An 18,752-nucleotide genomic window follows, 5' to 3' on the forward strand; every position below is an offset into this window, starting at 1 on the left:
ACTTGATCCCTCAAATCTAGAGCAACTACAACACAAGATTTGAAATCTGAGTTGTTAGTAAGATGTCTATAAATCAAGTAGTTAATACCTGATAAAAATCAAATAATAATAAACCCATTTCTATTCTGGTCTCTGTTGGCTGAGTACACAAGGAGCACTGACTGCAAAAGGCATCAAAGATCCAGTTTTAGGCAAACTATAATGTAAGTTACTGTATTTCTCCAGTCTAATAGTACTCATAGTTGCACACAGAGCACAAAGAGGATTGGGAACAGAAGCTGTCCCACAGAAGAAGCTCTAGCAGATTTAAGTTTATTTCAAATAAATGTTCAAACAAACAAAAAAAAAAAGAAAAAAAGAAAAAAACGAACTAAAAGAGATTTAGTAGATATTTACTTTTCTTAAAAAATGATTCCATGAAAGAGTTTTATAGTTATCTAAGTAGTAATACAGTTTTTATATACAAAATTCCATTTCAAACAATTTACTGTACAAAAGAAAGTATAAGCCACTGTTACTATTTCATGATTTCAGCAAACAATGAAAAATTCTGATAAGTATGTGTTCAGGATAAAGCTCTACCATTTACAGGAATGTCAGTATTAAGCTGGGAACACTTTCAGATAAGTATTTACAGATGAAATTCCCCTAGAGGAAGTTCCCTATGATGTCTCTTCAGAATAGGTAGTTCATGTTTGGCTTTCTTCTGGATCTTTTGGGCTACCATATGATGAGAAAAAGAACACTTCTTCAACAGGATTTACCTAATTTATTTGCACTCATATTTCTACTGCAGTCCATGGGTCTGATCTTGTAAATGCTTACTGCCAGGAACAATGCTTATTGTGTGAATATACCAGGCAGGATTTGGCCCTGTAGTTGTAAGATACCATAAATTACAAATTTTAAAAATAGTGACATTCCTGCAAGTCAAAATACAACAGAAACAAGAGTTAACAAAATATAAGCCCTTTATTAATAAAAATCTTTGGTTGAATCAATATTTTAAATAAGTTTCAAGAATATTTGGTTAATACCATTTTCTTTCTTCCACATAATATCTTTTCTGGTATCTTCTTTGGACAGACTACAGAAAAATATCAAGTTTATCACATACTTTAAAACAAATAAATATATCAAAAGCTAGATATGGCTTTTTTTTTTTTTAAGTTCTAGTATTAATCTTTAAATTAGTTTGGCAAAGGAAAAAAAAAAGAAAAAGAAACAAGTAGCTGAAAACAGTCTTGATGTCGTTTGGTTTTGTAACAAACCATACAGTAGTTAGACTTTAAAGAAATCTTTACATTTTATTTTATTCAGTTTTATATTCGTAATGCAAGTGCCATGGACAAGACAAAGCGATAAAAGAAATTAGGTTAATTGCACCAATATTATTTGGAAGTGCAGTTTATCATTTGACAAAGCAAAATTAAAATGTACTATATTTAAAAAGAGTTGAACTGATGGGATTTAGATAGGCTTCTTAAGTAACGATTTCAGACTTGTACTTTAAGGAAGCTCTTATATAAAAGATAGGGTATTTTAAGACAAAAGAAAAGTCCTGTAACTAACTGAAGGTCTGGTCCTGTAGCCCCATTGCAGGCAAAACTTCCATTAAAGACAGTAAGTGGTACATGTTTTGGATTTACTCCTCTGGCATAGCCTCTGGGAAATGCCATTCAGCAGTACAAAGTCTGCAGGGTAAACTGGCTGTGAAAGATGCGTGCAGACTCCCTTCTCCTGCAGAGCATAGAGGGCTACAGAGAAAAACCTGGCTAAGAAAGGGATGTGCTAAAACAACAGGAAAAAGGGACTCTCCTCAGCAAGAATGGTGTCTGAGTGCTAGCAGGGCAGTGTGACTCACTGTAGCTCTACATGTGCTCATTAATTCAGGGCATTTACCAAAATACTCCATGGTAATCAACCTGCTGGGAAGATCTCCCAGATTGTGCTGCTGTCACCTTGCTATGAGCTAGGAGCCTCTGGGGGACAGCTCAAACACACATGATGCAGTCTGGGGCACCAAGGTAGCTTCCACCACATCGGTTGTTCATTGGTAAGAAGGACTCTTCCAGATCCACTTTTCTGATGCTTGTGAAGAGAGCAGTGCTCAGTGGAGGTGTCAGGCATGCAGCAGAATGCCTCACGTGCCTCAGGCATGTCTTTGACTATAAAGCTCAATGGGAGCTTTGTTTCAGACCTGCAGGTTTATAGATGTCTGCTGGCAGAGCTAAACCATATCTTTGAAAGCAAGTGAGTCTGGTAAACTTTGCATGGTTCCTCTCCTGCCAAAAGGAATACTAGGGCACACTCTAAAGCTGATTTTGCATACAAAGTTGTCCCACAGACCTGCAAGCCAAGGGCTCCAAAAATATTTTAAATTAGTATTATTATTATTACTTAAAATTTACCTTTAATTATTTAATTGTCTAAGTTCAAATTCTTAGAGAATATCTCTGTCAAGATGTACTAAGTACTAAGCGCATTTATTAATGCACGTCAATGTCTATAGTGTTATCTAATGATGACATACAAAAATTCCCTGCATTACTGCTTGTGCAAAAAAAACAAAACAAAACAAAACAAAACACAACATATTATCAGAAATAGATCATGGTCCTCCCCATTTGTAAGAAGAGCATTTCTCACAAAAATGGGAGTAAAATGGCAGCACATCCTTCAACATGCACCAGGTTGTCCATTTGTCAAGTCCTGCCCTTTATGTGATGGCTTATGTACCAGTGGAATGCCCCAACATGCTCAACTGCCTCCTCTTCTATACGTCAAGAGGATACGAGTGGCAGGAGGACAAGCTCCCACTGTGGCTCCTGGAGAGTCTGGGGCTGTGATTGTTACAGTTTTCACCTTTTTTCTTGTCCTTGTCTTTCCAGGTTTCCAGCATTTGCAGCTTCCCTTGCTCTTCTCTCATGAAGACCTCGACCATGAGAACCTTCTCTTTATGAATCTGCTGACTAATGTCCTTGGGAATGTCTGGGATAATCCAGTCAACAAAGTCACTCATAAACATGACCAAGTTCTGAAAAGTAAATTGTGAGAAAACATCAGCAAGGTCAAATGCAAGGATGACTGTGGGGAAAGGGGCCATTTTCAGTGTATTTGAGAAGGAAGAAGAAGAAAAGACAATATTTGAGTTGGGCTCAAATGCATGTCACAAATGTGATACTGAGCCAAATTTACCTCGACTTCCTGTTCATACTAGAAGTAGACAAAAATGGTAGGCACAGATCTCTATGATTTAAGTACAAATACTATCATAGCTATTTGGAAATCAAAAGGAAATACTGTAACTGGTAAATAAAGATTAACATCAGCAAGGCAGAAGCACATAGCAAGTGGTAAAATGAAAGCTGGCAAAAAAAACCATTCCAATTAAATGTTTCTGATTTAAAATCTCAGTTTCATGAAGGGGAAGTGTTTTAAATAAAAATATGTATTTTGTTGAAAAAGGAATAAAAGTTTTGAAATAAGTTGTTTACATAAGACACAATTAAACATCTGTATCACAATAACTAGCATCACTGTTGTGACTGAACAATGTCACAGTAAATAACTGCAAGATTTTGCCTTCTTGTTCAGAGGTGAGATAAAATACAATTGGAAAATTTTAGAAATTCCACTTCTGGGCTAGGTCTAGACATTATTTTGGAATAAATTTATGCTTCTTCACTATACATGTTGATGTCTTATTGGAGAAACTGGTGGGACCTAATTAGCATCAGTCTTGTGCTTTCCTACTCACTAAGGTCATTAAGTTGCTTCTGGATCAAAACAGTTCAGGGAATCATTGGGGACAAAGTAATTCACTGGGGATACATCTGGATTGTATGGAAAGCAGCAGGAAGGTAAACAAGGACGGGCAAATTCCTTTGATTTTGCAGGAAAGAGCTGTGAAAGAAGATACTTTCTTTGGCCTAGTAACTTATTTCCAAAGATGGCTTGCTCTAGTTAGTTGAAGAGATATGGTAACTTTTTCTTTTTCATATAAAAAGTGCATACAGTATAACATACCTGGAAAACTATCACAAATGCTAATCTTGCAGCTAGGACAGCCCAGAAATCCTTTGAAATGTCATATTTGTTTTCAGACCAGGGGGGTTCTCGGTAATCTTTGTATCTGCAAAACAAGACTCAGTAGATAGTGATGTCATTCAAACATTTTAGCACAATGAGGAATTAACACCAAATGGTTGAACAGTAGATCAAACCATCTAAAAGTGAGTTTGCTATTAAAGCATTGCTCTATACTAACCTCTCACAAATAAGTTACAGCTGAAAGCCACCCATAGCCTTCAAGTTTTAGTCAAAATTAAAGGTCTGCAATCTTAATACTCTCTGATTAACACAGATAATATAAACTCTGCATAAAGACAGAGTAAACTACACAACTCAAATTGTTTCTTGGTTTTAAAATCAACTTTCAATGAAAATAAATTAACATATTTTTCAGACTAACATTAAAGATGAAAATACAGATTCAAGTTCATAATGTATGCTATGCTATACGGTGTTCTGCGTAGTTTATGACTCACAAAAGACCACCACCAAATTCTGCTGTATAGAGAGAATATGAGAATTTTGCCTTAGCTGTGGTTTCCGGAAAAATCTGTGAGCTAATCAACAATAACCTGTTAGGAATGGGACCAAAACCACCACCACCACCACCAACTATTACATAGAAACCACAGCATCCTGTCAGTACTTTGCAAGAATTTGGGCTTCATATTTTCAAATGATCTAAAACTCTCTGGAATATGGGAGAAATGATGAAATGGGAAGAGGAAAGGCTGTGACTAGAATGCAGATAAAGCTGCTGTTTTAACAAAGGACTTTGCCACTAACACTTCCCTTCTGTAAGTTTTGTGCTAGAAGCATGTTTGCCAACCTAATTTATCCTCTGTCCAAAGATCATGAGAAGGAAATCAGGAGAAATTAAAGGCAAACAAAGCTAATACATGTACAATTTTGGTTGTTTTTGTCTTTTATCTCAGAGTGATTTTTCAGCTTAGCAGTAATTTCAGCCTATCAAGCTTGCACTATGACAATTTCTAAGAAATATAAATTTTAAACTAATACAACTATAGAGGTGTTCTTTTTCTTGGTCAGTCTGTGTAATTTTTCAGCGTATGTGTACCTAATAATCTTTCTTTTTATCTTTTTCTCTGTTGGTGTGTCTCTTCCACCCTTGTTCTCTTCTTCCCCTTCTTGCTCCCATTTCCCTGTATTATTTAGTCTTTTGGGTTTTGCTGTTCCAAGTGCTTCCACGGTTACATTTGGCTTTGGTCCCCAGTTATAAGCTTGAAAACATTTGCTTTGAAGATGATGTGTATCTATGAAGGCCCGGGTAAAGCATGCATTTCAGTACTGACTTAGATTACTTGATAAACTGAAATATGCAAACAATAATTTGTCTTTGACAATTAAAATAATATGTAGAAATTGTTACAGGCAGACACATTTCCTGTACAATCACACTTTAAGTGGGTCTTAAGTTCCAGTGCAGATAAGGCTGCTGTTATTGTCATCAGGAATTTCTACAGAAATTGGAGAAGAGGTGGTATACTATGAAGTCACAGTCATTGTATCAGTAGCATACAACACCACGACATCAGACAAATACTATTTTGTTCCCTTAAAGTATCATTAAACTGGTTATAGTTATTTATCTCCTTTCCTGGAAAAGGGAATACATAATTGTAAAAATCTTTACACTGATAAACACTGAATTTAATAATGCTACTCTTTATTTCCCAAAATAAGCAGTACTTCATATTCAGGGTTTGTGGTTGCTTAATCAGTAAAGCAATAGCTCTACCTGATAGAAAACCCCACCAAGGTGCTCAAAAGGTACTGAAAGTACAAGGGACCAAGGTTTACCCCAGGAATGTAAGAATTTGTCATGTTCTTAACCAGCTGGGAAAACACTTAAAATGAGTTATCATTCAAGAGAGTACCTGCATATCTGAACCTCGTAGCCAAGATCCATGGGGTCATTTGGAGCTGTTCCTGCTTGAAAATCGCTGACATTAAAAGAGGATAGTGTATGGTTCACGAAGCCATGCATGGTGCCATTCTCACTGTACATATACAGGTACACGAGGCGTGGAATGAAGTCGGATGTGAATGAGATCACAAATGCCTAAGCCATAAGAGTAGAGAATGAGCGCAATATTCAGGCACTGTTTAAGTTAATAATACACTCAAGTATCTCTTGCCCACACAGCTTGCACAAATCAGGATGGTCAGATAGGGGATGCTGCAGAAAACAAAAGGGGGAGTGCAGCCCACAGGTCCCTAAAAATGGAGTATTTACTGCAGTAACAAGGTGGTATTTACTGTTGACAATTTTGAGCTGCAGGACACGACATGGAGCAGTTTCATGTTGACCGAGATTTCTATGTGTTAACAACCCGAACTCTCTGGAGCATGAAGCTGTCGCACCCCCAGCATCAGAGAAAAGCAAAATAATCTGCAGTTTCCCTATGCCCCAACCACAACTTGACCCTCAGGCATTGTATAAAGCCTAACTGATTGATTTACGTGGTCTGTTTTGCTTTTCTGCAAACAACTTATAGTCAGTTGAATCTTTAAATTCTCATTGCATCGCAAAAGCCCATTCACTTTGTGTGTTCTTTAGCTCTACCAAGTTAAAAAGATGAGCAGACTGAGACAGTTTTATTTTATGGTCACAAAAGTTCCATGTTTGGTTATTTAAAAAGGTTTTACAAAGATGTCATACACAAAAAGCAGAACAGCCAAGTCAGAGGATTTGTTCACAACTCTAGCTGTTCTCGTTTATCATTACTGTGAAACATTCTCATTGGTATAAGTCTCATGTACACGTGGAACAAACACAGTACAAAATGTTTTACTAATTTTATGATAAAGAGGGATAGTACATAGATCAAAGAGAAAATAACACTGGATAATGATGAAGAGAGATTACAAGGAAGAAAAGAGAAAAATAGAGAAATTATTTCCAAGGGAAAAGAGAAGAAATGGTAAAGACAAGTAAGGCAGCATCCTAAATAACCACCAGAATGGTTTGGCCGTAGAAGACCAAACACCTGCTGGCAAAGCTAAGGGATTTCCACTCTGGACAATATAGAGAAAATGAGAGGGCACGTCCACACATGGTGATAAGCCCTGAGTGGCTGCTATTACAAACATGTTTTTAGCTTGCCATTCTTTATTTTTCAACTTTCCCCAGGCATGGTGCAATGAGGATGATGAAAGTAGACGTATATTTATCTAGGATAATAGAAATGAATATAATGGAAAGAAAGCAAGAGAGAATCTGTTCTTATAGCCACAAAATACAACTTTTCTGAAGAATCAAGATGGTGCAAGAAATGCTGATATTAAGGTGGTCTCAAAATTTTCTAAGGGATAGGACATTCAATGTGGAATTAACCAAAAATATCTTCATTGATTTTCAGAGCTGAGTAAGAACAAGACTGTCACAACCTTAAAGTAAACACTGGATCTGATTCTCTAATATTTTAGCAAATTTCTAAATCATATACTTTCACTGAATTTGAGGGATTTAAGCTGAAATTAAACTAATGGAGCCAAATGGAAAAGCCAGCCTACTGAAGTAAAATTGCATTTGTGCAGAATTACTTACATTTATTATGACAGCAAGCTTTCCTATACCCCGGAGGATATTATACCAGATTCCTAAGGGAGGAAACAAACTTATGAATATTGTGCTAGTCATTAAACTTAGATAAATTACATTTTCAGTTAACAGTGCTAGGACCGTGCCAAACTTGAGTTATACATTAAATAAAAAATAGAAATTTATAAGAGATTAATTAAAAGACCTGTAAGCAAAGTGAGTCCAACTCTGTCTTCCAGAGCTATACTTAAACACTTTTTTTTTTTTTTTATATAGGTTTTGAGGGAAGGGGAGGACTGGTCTGCTGCTGTCTTGTGACTGCAGAGCCAGCTTCTGGCTGGTCTCACCCACAGCTTTCCAGCTTCAAGAGATAAATGTCATTTGAGTGGGGACGAAGAGCCATGTTTACCCACAGATACCTTCTTTCTTTCCCCTGTGTATTTCTCCAGCCCAGTCCAGAGCTTTTAAATGCAGAAATTTTTGCTTCTGCAAGAAAACTGCACTGCTAGGAAGAACAGCTGGTGTGCAGAACCATGCAAGATATTTCACTATTGTATTGATCACTTTGATTTGAAAAATGATATTTACCTAATAAAATATTAATCTGAATTTAAAGCACTGGTCTTTCTATTTTGAAAGTAAAGTCTTGATAAGTTATGACAGTTCACAGTTAAGCCACAGTCTAATGTTTTGAATTGTCCTATAAATGTCTTCCTGTTAATGAGACTAACTCAGCATAATAATATCCTGCCATCAATCCAGGAACAAACAAGCAGGGAGTCACTGCAGCAATGTGCACTTACCTATATCCTTCGCTCTGACTGCTACCGGTCTCCTCAGCTCTGTAACAAATTTTTTTGCATCTAAACGGATTTCAATGATGTTGTTCAACAAAGCAAACAGAGGCGCCAGTGGGAAGGATGCAACAAACAAGGTTACAAATCCAAACTGAATAACTGAGAAGAAAAAAAAAAGGGAGAATTTCAATGGATTTGGTCTGTATTTGTCAAATGCATCATGTCAGTGCCATTCCCCCAAATTCTAACAAAATGACACTTGCTGGGAGACTAGATTGCATTTTCTGCATGAGGCACTTTTGCCTAGCTGCTGCTCCATTCAGCCACTTAAGGGCCAGCTGTCCCTCCTGCAAAAGCCGGGACTGGTGAGGCAAGACCTGAAAAGTGACCAGAAAGACAGGGAAGCTCCTAACACAGCTTCCCTGTGGGCAATGCTGGCACAGCCTGTATGTGCCTCTGGCAGTGCAGGGGCAAGGGAACACTGTGCCACCAGCTGCAGCAGGACTAATCACGCTCATGTCATACTCATCCCATTACTGCTTTAGTCACATCTTTCTTCTTCTGCTACTTACCCTCCTGAACTCACTAACTGCACATTTTCTAATTGTTAGCTGCTGGTAACATAGCCTTGCAGTCTGCAGTACTAAATTCCAATCTGTTTCAACCACTCTGGGCACCAAGATATTCTAATTCACCTCTGTATTTGCCAGGCACGCCCACTTTGGGTATTAGTGTATTTCATTATTCTTTTCCAATATTTTTGCCTAGTCGTTCCTGAAAACACTAAACAAGATTGTTCTTCTAGGACTGACCCTTCAGGAACCTTGGATACTATCAGAAAAAACATTATATGGAGCAGTCTCCTCTGCTTTTTCAAGATGGCATGGCGGAAAAGAAATGTAGTCTTAGGACCTCAGTAATGCAGACCTGACATCCAGCACTTAAATGCCATATCAATCACTCAAGATGATACATTACTTGCAACACAATCTATGTAATATGTCAAGTACAACCTGGTCTACAGGCACATCTCTGAGAAGATTAAGTCCAGATTTTACAAAACAGAAACAATCTGCTGTGGGAATATACAGTGGGAACTGTCAAATCTGAATTAAATAACTTTTTCCCCTTGTAGGGCGTAATGGATGATGCAATCTGGCTCACAATCTCAGGTTTACTCTATTTATCATTTGTATTTAAAACTTGACAGTAACATAACACGTAGCTCAAAAGAAAGTACCTAAAATAAGTGCTAGAGATAAAGATCACGTTCACCAGATAGCATAAGTCACCTCTGAAGTAGCCCTTGACTGGCTGAAATATTCTACATTCTTAGACTATACACTTTAATAATTAAATTCTGCACCATATCCACTGTCTTCCAAATCTACAGTTTGAAAACCTCAGCTCTCCAACCCATTTAGTCAGAATAATTCTGCCTGAAATGCCTTCTTTCCACCTCACTCACTCATTTCCATATATTCAGGGGTAAGTCCAGCGAAAGGCTCCAGGTTGTAGTCCACTTCATAGCGCTGCTTTTTTTTGACGTGCTCCTCATGGTCTAAGGAACGCCGGCGCTTTAGTTTCATGTATCGTATAAATTTCTTCATTTTCCTGAGGGAAGTGGAAGTGATCCAGTTAGCACACCACTCTGGTCACAGTGCCTATTTTTCAGATGGATAAGGAGTGACAAGTACACTATGTCAACAGACACACTGAGCTCTGTATCTACTTTCATAAAAACTGTATGAGTGCCATGATATGCTAAAAGGAAGTATCAGTGAAACGTGGTTATGGTTGAATCACATGTTCAGAATTATACCTACTACTAGCAAGTAGGAAAACTGTAGATTTCCTAACTCTTTTCAGACACATGCATTGCTGGATGTAATTGCAGTGACATTGGTGCATCTGCAAAACAGCAAGGATGAATTATTTGCTATACGGCAGACAGAGGCTCACTGCAAGGGTTTTGCAGGTACCATCTTCATATCAAGGGGCCATAAATACACAGTGTGTTGTACACATCATAAAAACCACGTGTTTGAGAAAAAAAAGTTACTACTTACGGGATGCCAATCTCAAATAAATTGTTCTGAATCAGCTGTTTGCCCAACATGATGATACTGAGCTGTATGCACAGCTCCATCAGGCAACCACCTGGTGCGCACTGCAGCGGACAGAGGAAAGGGAAGTCAGGACATTTGCTGCACCTTGCCAACAGCGGAAGAGGCTGCTCACATGTGCTGTGAGCACGGGCATGGTAAAATGCAATTACCTCTTCCATTCGGAAAGAATGGAAAATGTAAACGTAGTCTCCTGGACGTCCAACAAATCTAGGACACAATGGGTAGAAATGTAAAGTTCATAGAGATTTTATTCTTTTAGTACTTGATTCCTAAAGCCATTTATGTGAAATTCTATACCTGTGGGTGGAATCACCTAATACTTAGCCCTGAAAAAGGGAAGGTGAGCAATTAACTTGGAAGTTTGCTGTGTTTTTGTTTTGTTTTAAAGACTAAGTCCTGTTTATTGAGTAAGCAACTTAGTAAAAACTGCAAGCCATGTGCCCTACATAGTATAGGCACATCTTGAAAGAAATCCTCTAAGGTGCAAAAAACAGGGAAAAAAATCCCAAACTGAAACATAAAATAAAATAAGACGGATGGGAAAGAACAGCTGGGAAATAAATTATTGGGGCATGCTTAGAAGAGCAGAGGTAGTAAGCTGCCCAGGCTGACCACTAGCTGTCAACCTCAGCCCAGTTTCCCAGGCTAGCTGCATGCTCCACGATCCTTAGGAGTATGCCTGAGCACCATCGTATCACTCAGAAATCACTCCAGAGCCAGAATCTGGCTTGGACTACATACGGGAACTCAACCTCATTTCTGTTGCATTAGCCAGACCATGCCCCATGGAGTCTATTGTCACCCATCTCAAGGTGTCTTCTTTATCACCCAGATGTGGCTTAACACCACTACCACCATCTCAAGCAACGAACTGAAACACCGAACAGCATTTTACATTACTCACCGGCCTTTGAAAAAAGCGACATAGAAGATGGGTGTGTAAGCATTGACAAATTTCAGAAGGAAAGCCTTAAAAATCAGACGCTCTTCAAAATTCTTGTCAGTTTTTGGCACCTCTGGAACCAATGGGACATGGGTAAGAAACATTGAGGATTTATTCTTATCTGGAACATTTCAAGGTGTTAAAAATGTGGACTTTGGTAAAGTAACATGGCCTCACAGAAGTCAGTGGTAAATCTGCTGAGGATCATATTGTTCAGCTCCATTACAGCAGCAACTCCAGTGTCACTCCACATCTGGCAGATCTCCATGACAATCATTTGCAGACTGGACAAAGAACTGACTGAACTGAAAAGATTTCTGGACCTTTCATCACTGATGATTCTGATGTTTTGGGGATTTTTTTTTTCCTCTTACAGTTTTCCATCTCTACGGTTTTACATCTCTTATGCCAAGTAAACAATGGCAGAAAATGAAAGCAGTAATTTTCTGATATAGACAAGTCAAGGTCAAGAATAGGTACAGGAAAGTCTGCTGTAACCCTGTCACACATAACTGGTAAGTGATTAGTACCATCACTGCTGAAAGATAGACTTTAAAAATAAAGCTGAATCCACGTGCACTTTGATATTTGTAAGTTACTGGTGAGACTTCTAGCCACCCATTTGAATTTCCTGGGTTTGCTCACCATTTTGAAGTTAACAATGAAAGACAGTCCTTTTGGTACTCTCATTTATAATTGCTCCAACAAATACCACTTGATCTGCACCTACCGATCTGAGTTAGCCACCTTGCTATGCAGCCGTATACTTCATCCAGGATGATGATGACAACCAAATTGATGATGACAGCAGTGGCAGTGACAGTGACCCTGACGCTGGACCGGCCTGACGGAGTTGAGCTGATTGCCAGTGCTGCTGCAGTGGAGATTCTGTATATTATGACTCCAAACACTATAGCAAATGTCAGCCCCACCTGCAAGTAAGAGCAGCACAGCCTCTTATCAGAGATTTAACTATAAATACTTCGCATGGGACTTAGCTGTGACCTTAAAAAATGTGATCTCTGAGCCACATCCCAAGCCCACCAAATTCTGCATTAAGGCTCCCAGTCACTGTGATCAACTGTAGAACAGATCCTTTTTTGCTGGTAATTTGATCATCACAATCCCCCAAAAACACATGAACGAAGTTAACATGGGGTTTTATACCTTTGGAAAGGGCTTAATCCTTTTTATCCAGCTGCCACTGTGATCTACGTCTGGAATTATTTCCTTCAACGTTTATTTTATATGTTGATGTTTTATAAGCAAATGGAAAAAAAAGACTGTTCTAATAATTATTTTTCCTCATTTTCTTCATTTATTTTTTTTCAAATTAAACATTCTGTTTGCTATACTCCTGTTGTATGGTAGAACCCCAAATTTGATATAATTAAAAATGTTGGCAAAAAGGATTGTAATTTCCACATCAATTCTTTCAAAAATGTTTGGCATAAGAATTATGCCATTCTCCACTTCCTGAGTACTTCTCAAGAGCACTCTGCATATGTTTTAAGCTTTGTCCCATCAGTGATGGTGGTAACCTCCACTTCTGTGCCCTCATTTTTCCATTGCCATGTTCAGGTGTGCTTATTCTTTACTGGAATGAGATGGCAAAGTAGTATTCCAATTTCTTTAAAAGTTTTTACATTATAAAACTAATAAAACATTTTAATTTTTTAACTGGGAAAAAGTCATTGCAAACTATGGCAATTAATAAATAAATCTGTCACAGTATATCACTTCTGTTCTATACAGTCATTCAGTAACATAAATTTCAGGTTTTCCCCAGGTGATGCTTACCATGAAGATAATGCCAACAAAATTGGTCAAATAGGCTGGAAAACGATCCTTCCATGTCAGCTTTTCTTTATCTGTCTAAATTTTTTTTGGGGAAAAAAGGCACATTTACTAAATATGAAGCACGTGATTTTGTACATGTGACAAAAACACAGAGGGGAACAAAAGGCTAACACACGCACACCCAGTTAGCAGATGCAAAGACACAGTGTTTACAGTTACAATTCCACACAGGCAAATTGTTTACTCCAAATCTAGGTTCAAATTTGTCAAGAGCCTGCACTGCAAGTATAAATAAAACAGATTCTTCTGTATACTTTTTGAAGGAAACATGCAAATAGCCTGTCATAAACCATGAAGTAAGATCTCTCCCACTGTTAAATATTTTATTTTGCTTTCCCTGGAAAAATTCTTCCTCTTCTTCCCTTGTCCCACCCCAGTCAGTATTTGCAGCTTTGCAATTACACAACTGGTGCCACTGAAATCAAAAAACTTCAGGATGAGCGTACAGTTGATGGAAGACCTTGTTTTGCAGTGCAATCCCCTTCAAAGTGCTTCAGTGGGAGTAAGTTTTGACTACCTGACTACCCACATGGTATGTGATGGACCATGTCAATGGGAGTTAAGATACACCTGTGTAGTAACAGTTTGTAGGCTATCCTAAACCCAGTCAACCATCCAGTGACTCTACCACGCTGAATTTGGGGAATTAAGATTTCATTTAGAGCAGTATTGCTCATCTAGAGTCTTTCCTGAACTCTCATGCCGGGAATTGTTTCTAAACACCAGAAAATAAACAACAAAGTATCATTACTGAAGATGACGCACATGTTATAATGAACATAAAAATATTACTCAAAATCCTATTTTTATCACATGCACGTTGCCTCAGGGAAGTGCAAGCAGCTCTTCCAACACACAGGCCATGCTTGACTGCAAAACATAACATCAATCCAGCATGTACACTTAAGATTAGCCATGCAGTGCCATTCCAGATGCAAGAAACGTTGGCTAAAAGAGTGCCGAAGAAACAAGGAAGGGGAAGAAACCCAAAACTGAATGTGAATATTAAACAAGGGTTCAACAGCCAAAAACAATTGATTTGTGTCTTCCATAATTACTCAAAATTTGAGTTTCCTCCTAAGTTTGAATAAAAAGAACCAATTTCACCCCAGCCATGACTGTCTTAACTCTTTGTCTCCATTTGTTTGCTGCCTCTTCTGGAAAATACCGATGCTTCTGATGGCAATCAAAGGAAACAAAAAAGGATCGGGCAACATAGCATTACAAAGTGATGATAAATTAATCTACATACTCTCTACTGACTCCACATACCCAGCATTTCAGCCATAAGTCAATACTCTGTTAGTTTGCTCAATGCTGTGTGCTATGGCTTTAGGTTAATAAAAAATAACAGAAGACAAACCGTTGCCCCAAATCTTGGAATAGGTCAAACTGTCCTGCAAAGAATTTCCTGTTTTTAATTTAGGATTGTGCCATTCTTATTCCTTTATGATGTGTAAAGGAGGAACGCTTTGGTCATTCCTTTAAAAGTATATATATATTTTTTCAATCAGACTTCTTTTGAAAAAAAAATACGAGCAATTTCTGGGTTGGCTTTAGACAGTTTTCCTTTAAGTTGTATGACAACTCAGAAGTCTAATGTTGAATTTGAACTTGAACACTCTAGATCCCAATGAAAGATAATTACTAAGTCTTTCAGAAAAACTCCTTTTCTCACGTTTCCCAAATTAGTAACATCCAAATTGAACACAGCCCAAAAAGTTATAAATAGTCAAGTTTAAAAAAAAACCCTCCCTTTATTGCTCAGCTTTCATACGCTGATATTTTGAGGTTACCATTCATTAATTGTCTGATTATCTCAACCTTCTACATTTAAGAACTGAATTCTTAATACACCAAAAGGCACAGCAAGCTGCAAATTTTTAGTATACAACAAAGTCTGTGTTCAAACCTTGTTTATATAAGAGAGCAGCAACACAAATTCTTTTTGTCCTGTAAGGGATTTTAATGTGCTGCAAGTCTGGTATTCCACAATGCACCAAGTGGCTTGCAAAATTCAATGCCTAAAGTAGCTAGATGGTATTGGCATCAGCCTCGTGGCATCCTGAAAAGGGGGCCCAGCAGTACTCAAACTGGTCAGAGGAACTGCACTGGCTGAGGGTGAGACGTGTGTGCTCCTGGGACCAGCAGCACCTTTATCATATCCCCGGAAAGAGCAAGTTAAAAGCAGAAGTGAGCAATACCTTACCCGGTGAAATATAATGGAAGTTATGCTTTTAAAAGGCAGAAAGTTATTATCAAAGCTGGAATTGGGCAAGAAAACTGGTGTTAGTGTTCTTAATTATGCTCTAGTAATATTTTAGAAAATATTTTACAGAACAGTCCCAAGACCTAAGCATAAAAAGTCAGACCCAACTCAGCAGCAGGACGCTCATCTTCTACAGCTGTGTTAAAGCAGTGCCCAGTGCTTGATCTATGCTCCCAGCAAAAAGGCAAAAGCAGGTGTTAGGGCTCCCTGGGACAGCCACGACACCACCACAGGCCACCCAGCACAGCCAAAACCTCAATATGTAAAGCAAAACAGATTTTGGCCCCATGGGTTAACCTGCTGGCATGACAGAGAACCTCTCCTGAGATGCTTTACTTATAATAGCACAGAACAAGATGTTTTGCTATATTTTTTTTCTCAAACTTGATTTGTTAGCCCAACAGGAACACCCCTTCCATCAGACTTGATGAGCTTTCTTAAACCACACCTCTGTATCTGACAATATCATTGAGGACATCTCTAGACTTAATCAGGTCTTGAGTAAGAGAATGGACAAAGTACCACATGTATGCCAGGACTGAAAACAACTGGAATTTAAACACATTATGCAGTGTCTCTCTCTCTTTTTTTTTTTTTTTTTTTTTTTAACCCATTTCCATTCTTTTTCCCATAGTCTTGGGTCAGCACCTACTATAAATGACCTTCTTTTTCAATGTGTTATTTATTTTTTTTAAGGTGAAATAAATTAATATTTTTACCATACCTCTTTATGTTTGTGTTCTTTTCTTAGTGATTTTTCTAAAACCTTTGCTTCATATTCTGCTCTTGGATGATCCTGTAAAATAAGTCACATTTAATAAAAAGCAGTCATCTGTTTTCTGTATCACATGAATCATTTGCAGGTCAATTTGCTGATAAACCCCAAGTTTCTAACTAACTCAATACATCATTTATGTCAATTGATGGTCAACTGTACATTTAACAAAATGTCACATACCATATCATTCTCAGTACTACAGCAGCAAACGTAGAGTGTTTTGCTATCAGACACCCAGCAGAAACCCTACATACATTTAAATTTAATACCTAAGAGTATACAGCACATCCTGCAGGCAGGTTCAAACCACTTGACATTATGCTTGGATATTCTTGATCTGCCTTTCTCATAAAAATTAGATTTTGCATTAACTGTAATTTCAGTGACACTCAACTCTTGAAGGAAATACTTATTTGCTGTAAATATGAAAAACACGTTGCTTTGGGATCCCAGAAAACTGACAACTGGGGCCTTCCCCTAATCCTGTCTTTGACAAAATCCACACAATTACCCATGTGCATTGCAGGAGAGGGTGTAGGAAATGCTCAAAAGTAAGAGACAGCCAAAAGATTTAGAAAGATTCACAGCTTTAGAATTCAAAATAATTATGCATTCATGAAAGATACAGAATTCACAGTTATGCATTGGATGGAAAACAGAACAGATCTGAAAAAAGTCCGAACAAGTGGAGAGGGGGAGGATGTAAAGGAAAAGCAATCAGTGGGAGTTTTAAGGAAAATTGGAAAATTTGATGCTCGAAAAAGAAGAGGTGGAGATTAAAAGATGGCATTCATCGGTGGACATGTAATAAAAAAGGCAGGAGCAATAAAAAAAAAAAAAAGATGTTTTCCAAACCTTGACTGCCTCCTTCAGGGAACCAGAAAAAAAATAAAAATAAAAAAAAAAAAGAAAACAAAAATTTGATTACTAAACTGTTGCAGATTATCTTGGATTTATATTTTTAAAATTACATGAAACAATCATAAGCGCAGTGGATGGCAGACACTAACAGAGAAAATCAGTCCACACATGTTCTACAATATCTGTTAACATCACTGTTCATACTGTATGATATAGGTGTCCCTGAAAAGCACCGGAAGATGAAACACTTTTTATTTTAGTGTATCACTTAAGACCCTGGCTCTTTACCTCATGACTGTATTATCTAGAATTACCTATACAAAACAAAGAATAAAATATACTTTTTTTTTTTTTTTTTTTTTTTTTAAAACAGCTGCTGCCTTTGGTTACACAAGGTTTTAGGCTGTAGAGCTATGAACCCGAACATGAAGGAGATAGCTGTCGGAAAGATACAGTTAATCCTTTCTCCTTTCATGTAGACTAACAGCAAGTTGCCAAAAATAAAAGGGCAGTATAGTATCCAGAAAATAAATCCCCGTATTCTCTCCCAGCTAGGTATGCTCTAGCAAAGTGCATGGCACAGAGGCTGCTTGCATAGTACGCCTAAATATATTAAGGAGGAGTTAATATATTAAGAGGAGATAATTCAAGCAGAAACATTTTGGGCGTGAAGGAAGCAATAACTGCCCAAGGCTCAGCAAGCTGCATGGCACCCTGTAAAGCCCACGAGGTTTTTGTTACGAGGGAACAATATTTGTTGTGTACCTACTCAGGACAGCTTGTGATATGACAAGTGCAGCCATGCTCCTCTTAAAAACAACAACAGCAAAATATCTGGACATGCGGGCAGCTGGGCAGCGGCTCTGTGCCAACTGGGGTGCTGCAGCCACCATGCCACATGCCAAGGGCAGTGGGGTGACACGGGAGACCCATGACCCCAGCCTGTACCTGAGACTGCCTCGGCTGTCACTGTGCTGGGAGCGGGGCAGGTGAGCACTTTTTGTAAAGTGTGATATTAGAAACAAAAAGGTGTGAGCACTGTCTCTCCTTTCCTTCTAGAACTTCAATGATTTTTTAATATCCTTTTTCATACAAATTTGACCCTTTCCCCTTTCAAGCTATTTAGTGTATTTATTATAAACCTGGGTAAGGATTTTTATTTTTTATTTTTTGTATATGAAAAAAAATATGCCTCGACGTTTATGTTCTTCCCAGTGTCCAAAGTCCACATATCTGGCAGTATTTTCTCAGGTATTTGCCAAGTCAGAGCTTGATCCTGCATCGCTAAAGTTTATAGGAATTTTTCAGTGCCATTTTATTTTATTTTATTTTACACAATGCTGTAGCTATCAAGTTCCATACATTCGCTTCTGATTTACAGCCCTGTGAGATGAATAAGGTCTGTGGTTGTTAGCACCCTGAAACCAGGCAGGGAGTAACATGTGAGCCATATATTCCATGCATGCGCTGCTAGGT

General features: G+C 38.0%; 1 protein-coding gene across 2 annotated transcripts in view; it reads right to left on the minus strand.

Moving 5' to 3' along the window:
- Positions 1-443: 443 nt before the first annotated feature.
- The window catches only part of ANO1 (anoctamin 1), a 77,746-nt gene continuing 59,437 nt past the window's right edge, over positions 444-18,752 (minus strand). For both annotated transcript variants that reach the window (XM_084288410.1, XM_084288409.1), the window contains exons 14-25: positions 16,362-16,433; positions 13,309-13,383; positions 12,239-12,440; positions 11,470-11,581; positions 10,715-10,772; positions 10,506-10,606; positions 9,905-10,050; positions 8,443-8,595; positions 7,646-7,698; positions 5,973-6,157; positions 4,030-4,135; positions 444-3,037 (exon numbers count right to left, since the gene is read on the minus strand). In XM_084288410.1, coding sequence (XP_084144536.1) covers positions 2,777-3,037; positions 4,030-4,135; positions 5,973-6,157; positions 7,646-7,698; positions 8,443-8,595; positions 9,905-10,050; positions 10,506-10,606; positions 10,715-10,772; positions 11,470-11,581; positions 12,239-12,440; positions 13,309-13,383; positions 16,362-16,433 — 1,524 coding nt within the window. In that variant the 3' untranslated portion in view covers positions 444-2,776. The remainder of the gene's footprint in view (positions 3,038-4,029; positions 4,136-5,972; positions 6,158-7,645; positions 7,699-8,442; positions 8,596-9,904; positions 10,051-10,505; positions 10,607-10,714; positions 10,773-11,469; positions 11,582-12,238; positions 12,441-13,308; positions 13,384-16,361; positions 16,434-18,752) is intronic.

Source organism: Netta rufina (assembly GCF_964035555.1).
Source record: "Netta rufina genome assembly, chromosome: 5".
Taxonomy (NCBI): Eukaryota; Metazoa; Chordata; class Aves; order Anseriformes; family Anatidae; genus Netta; species Netta rufina.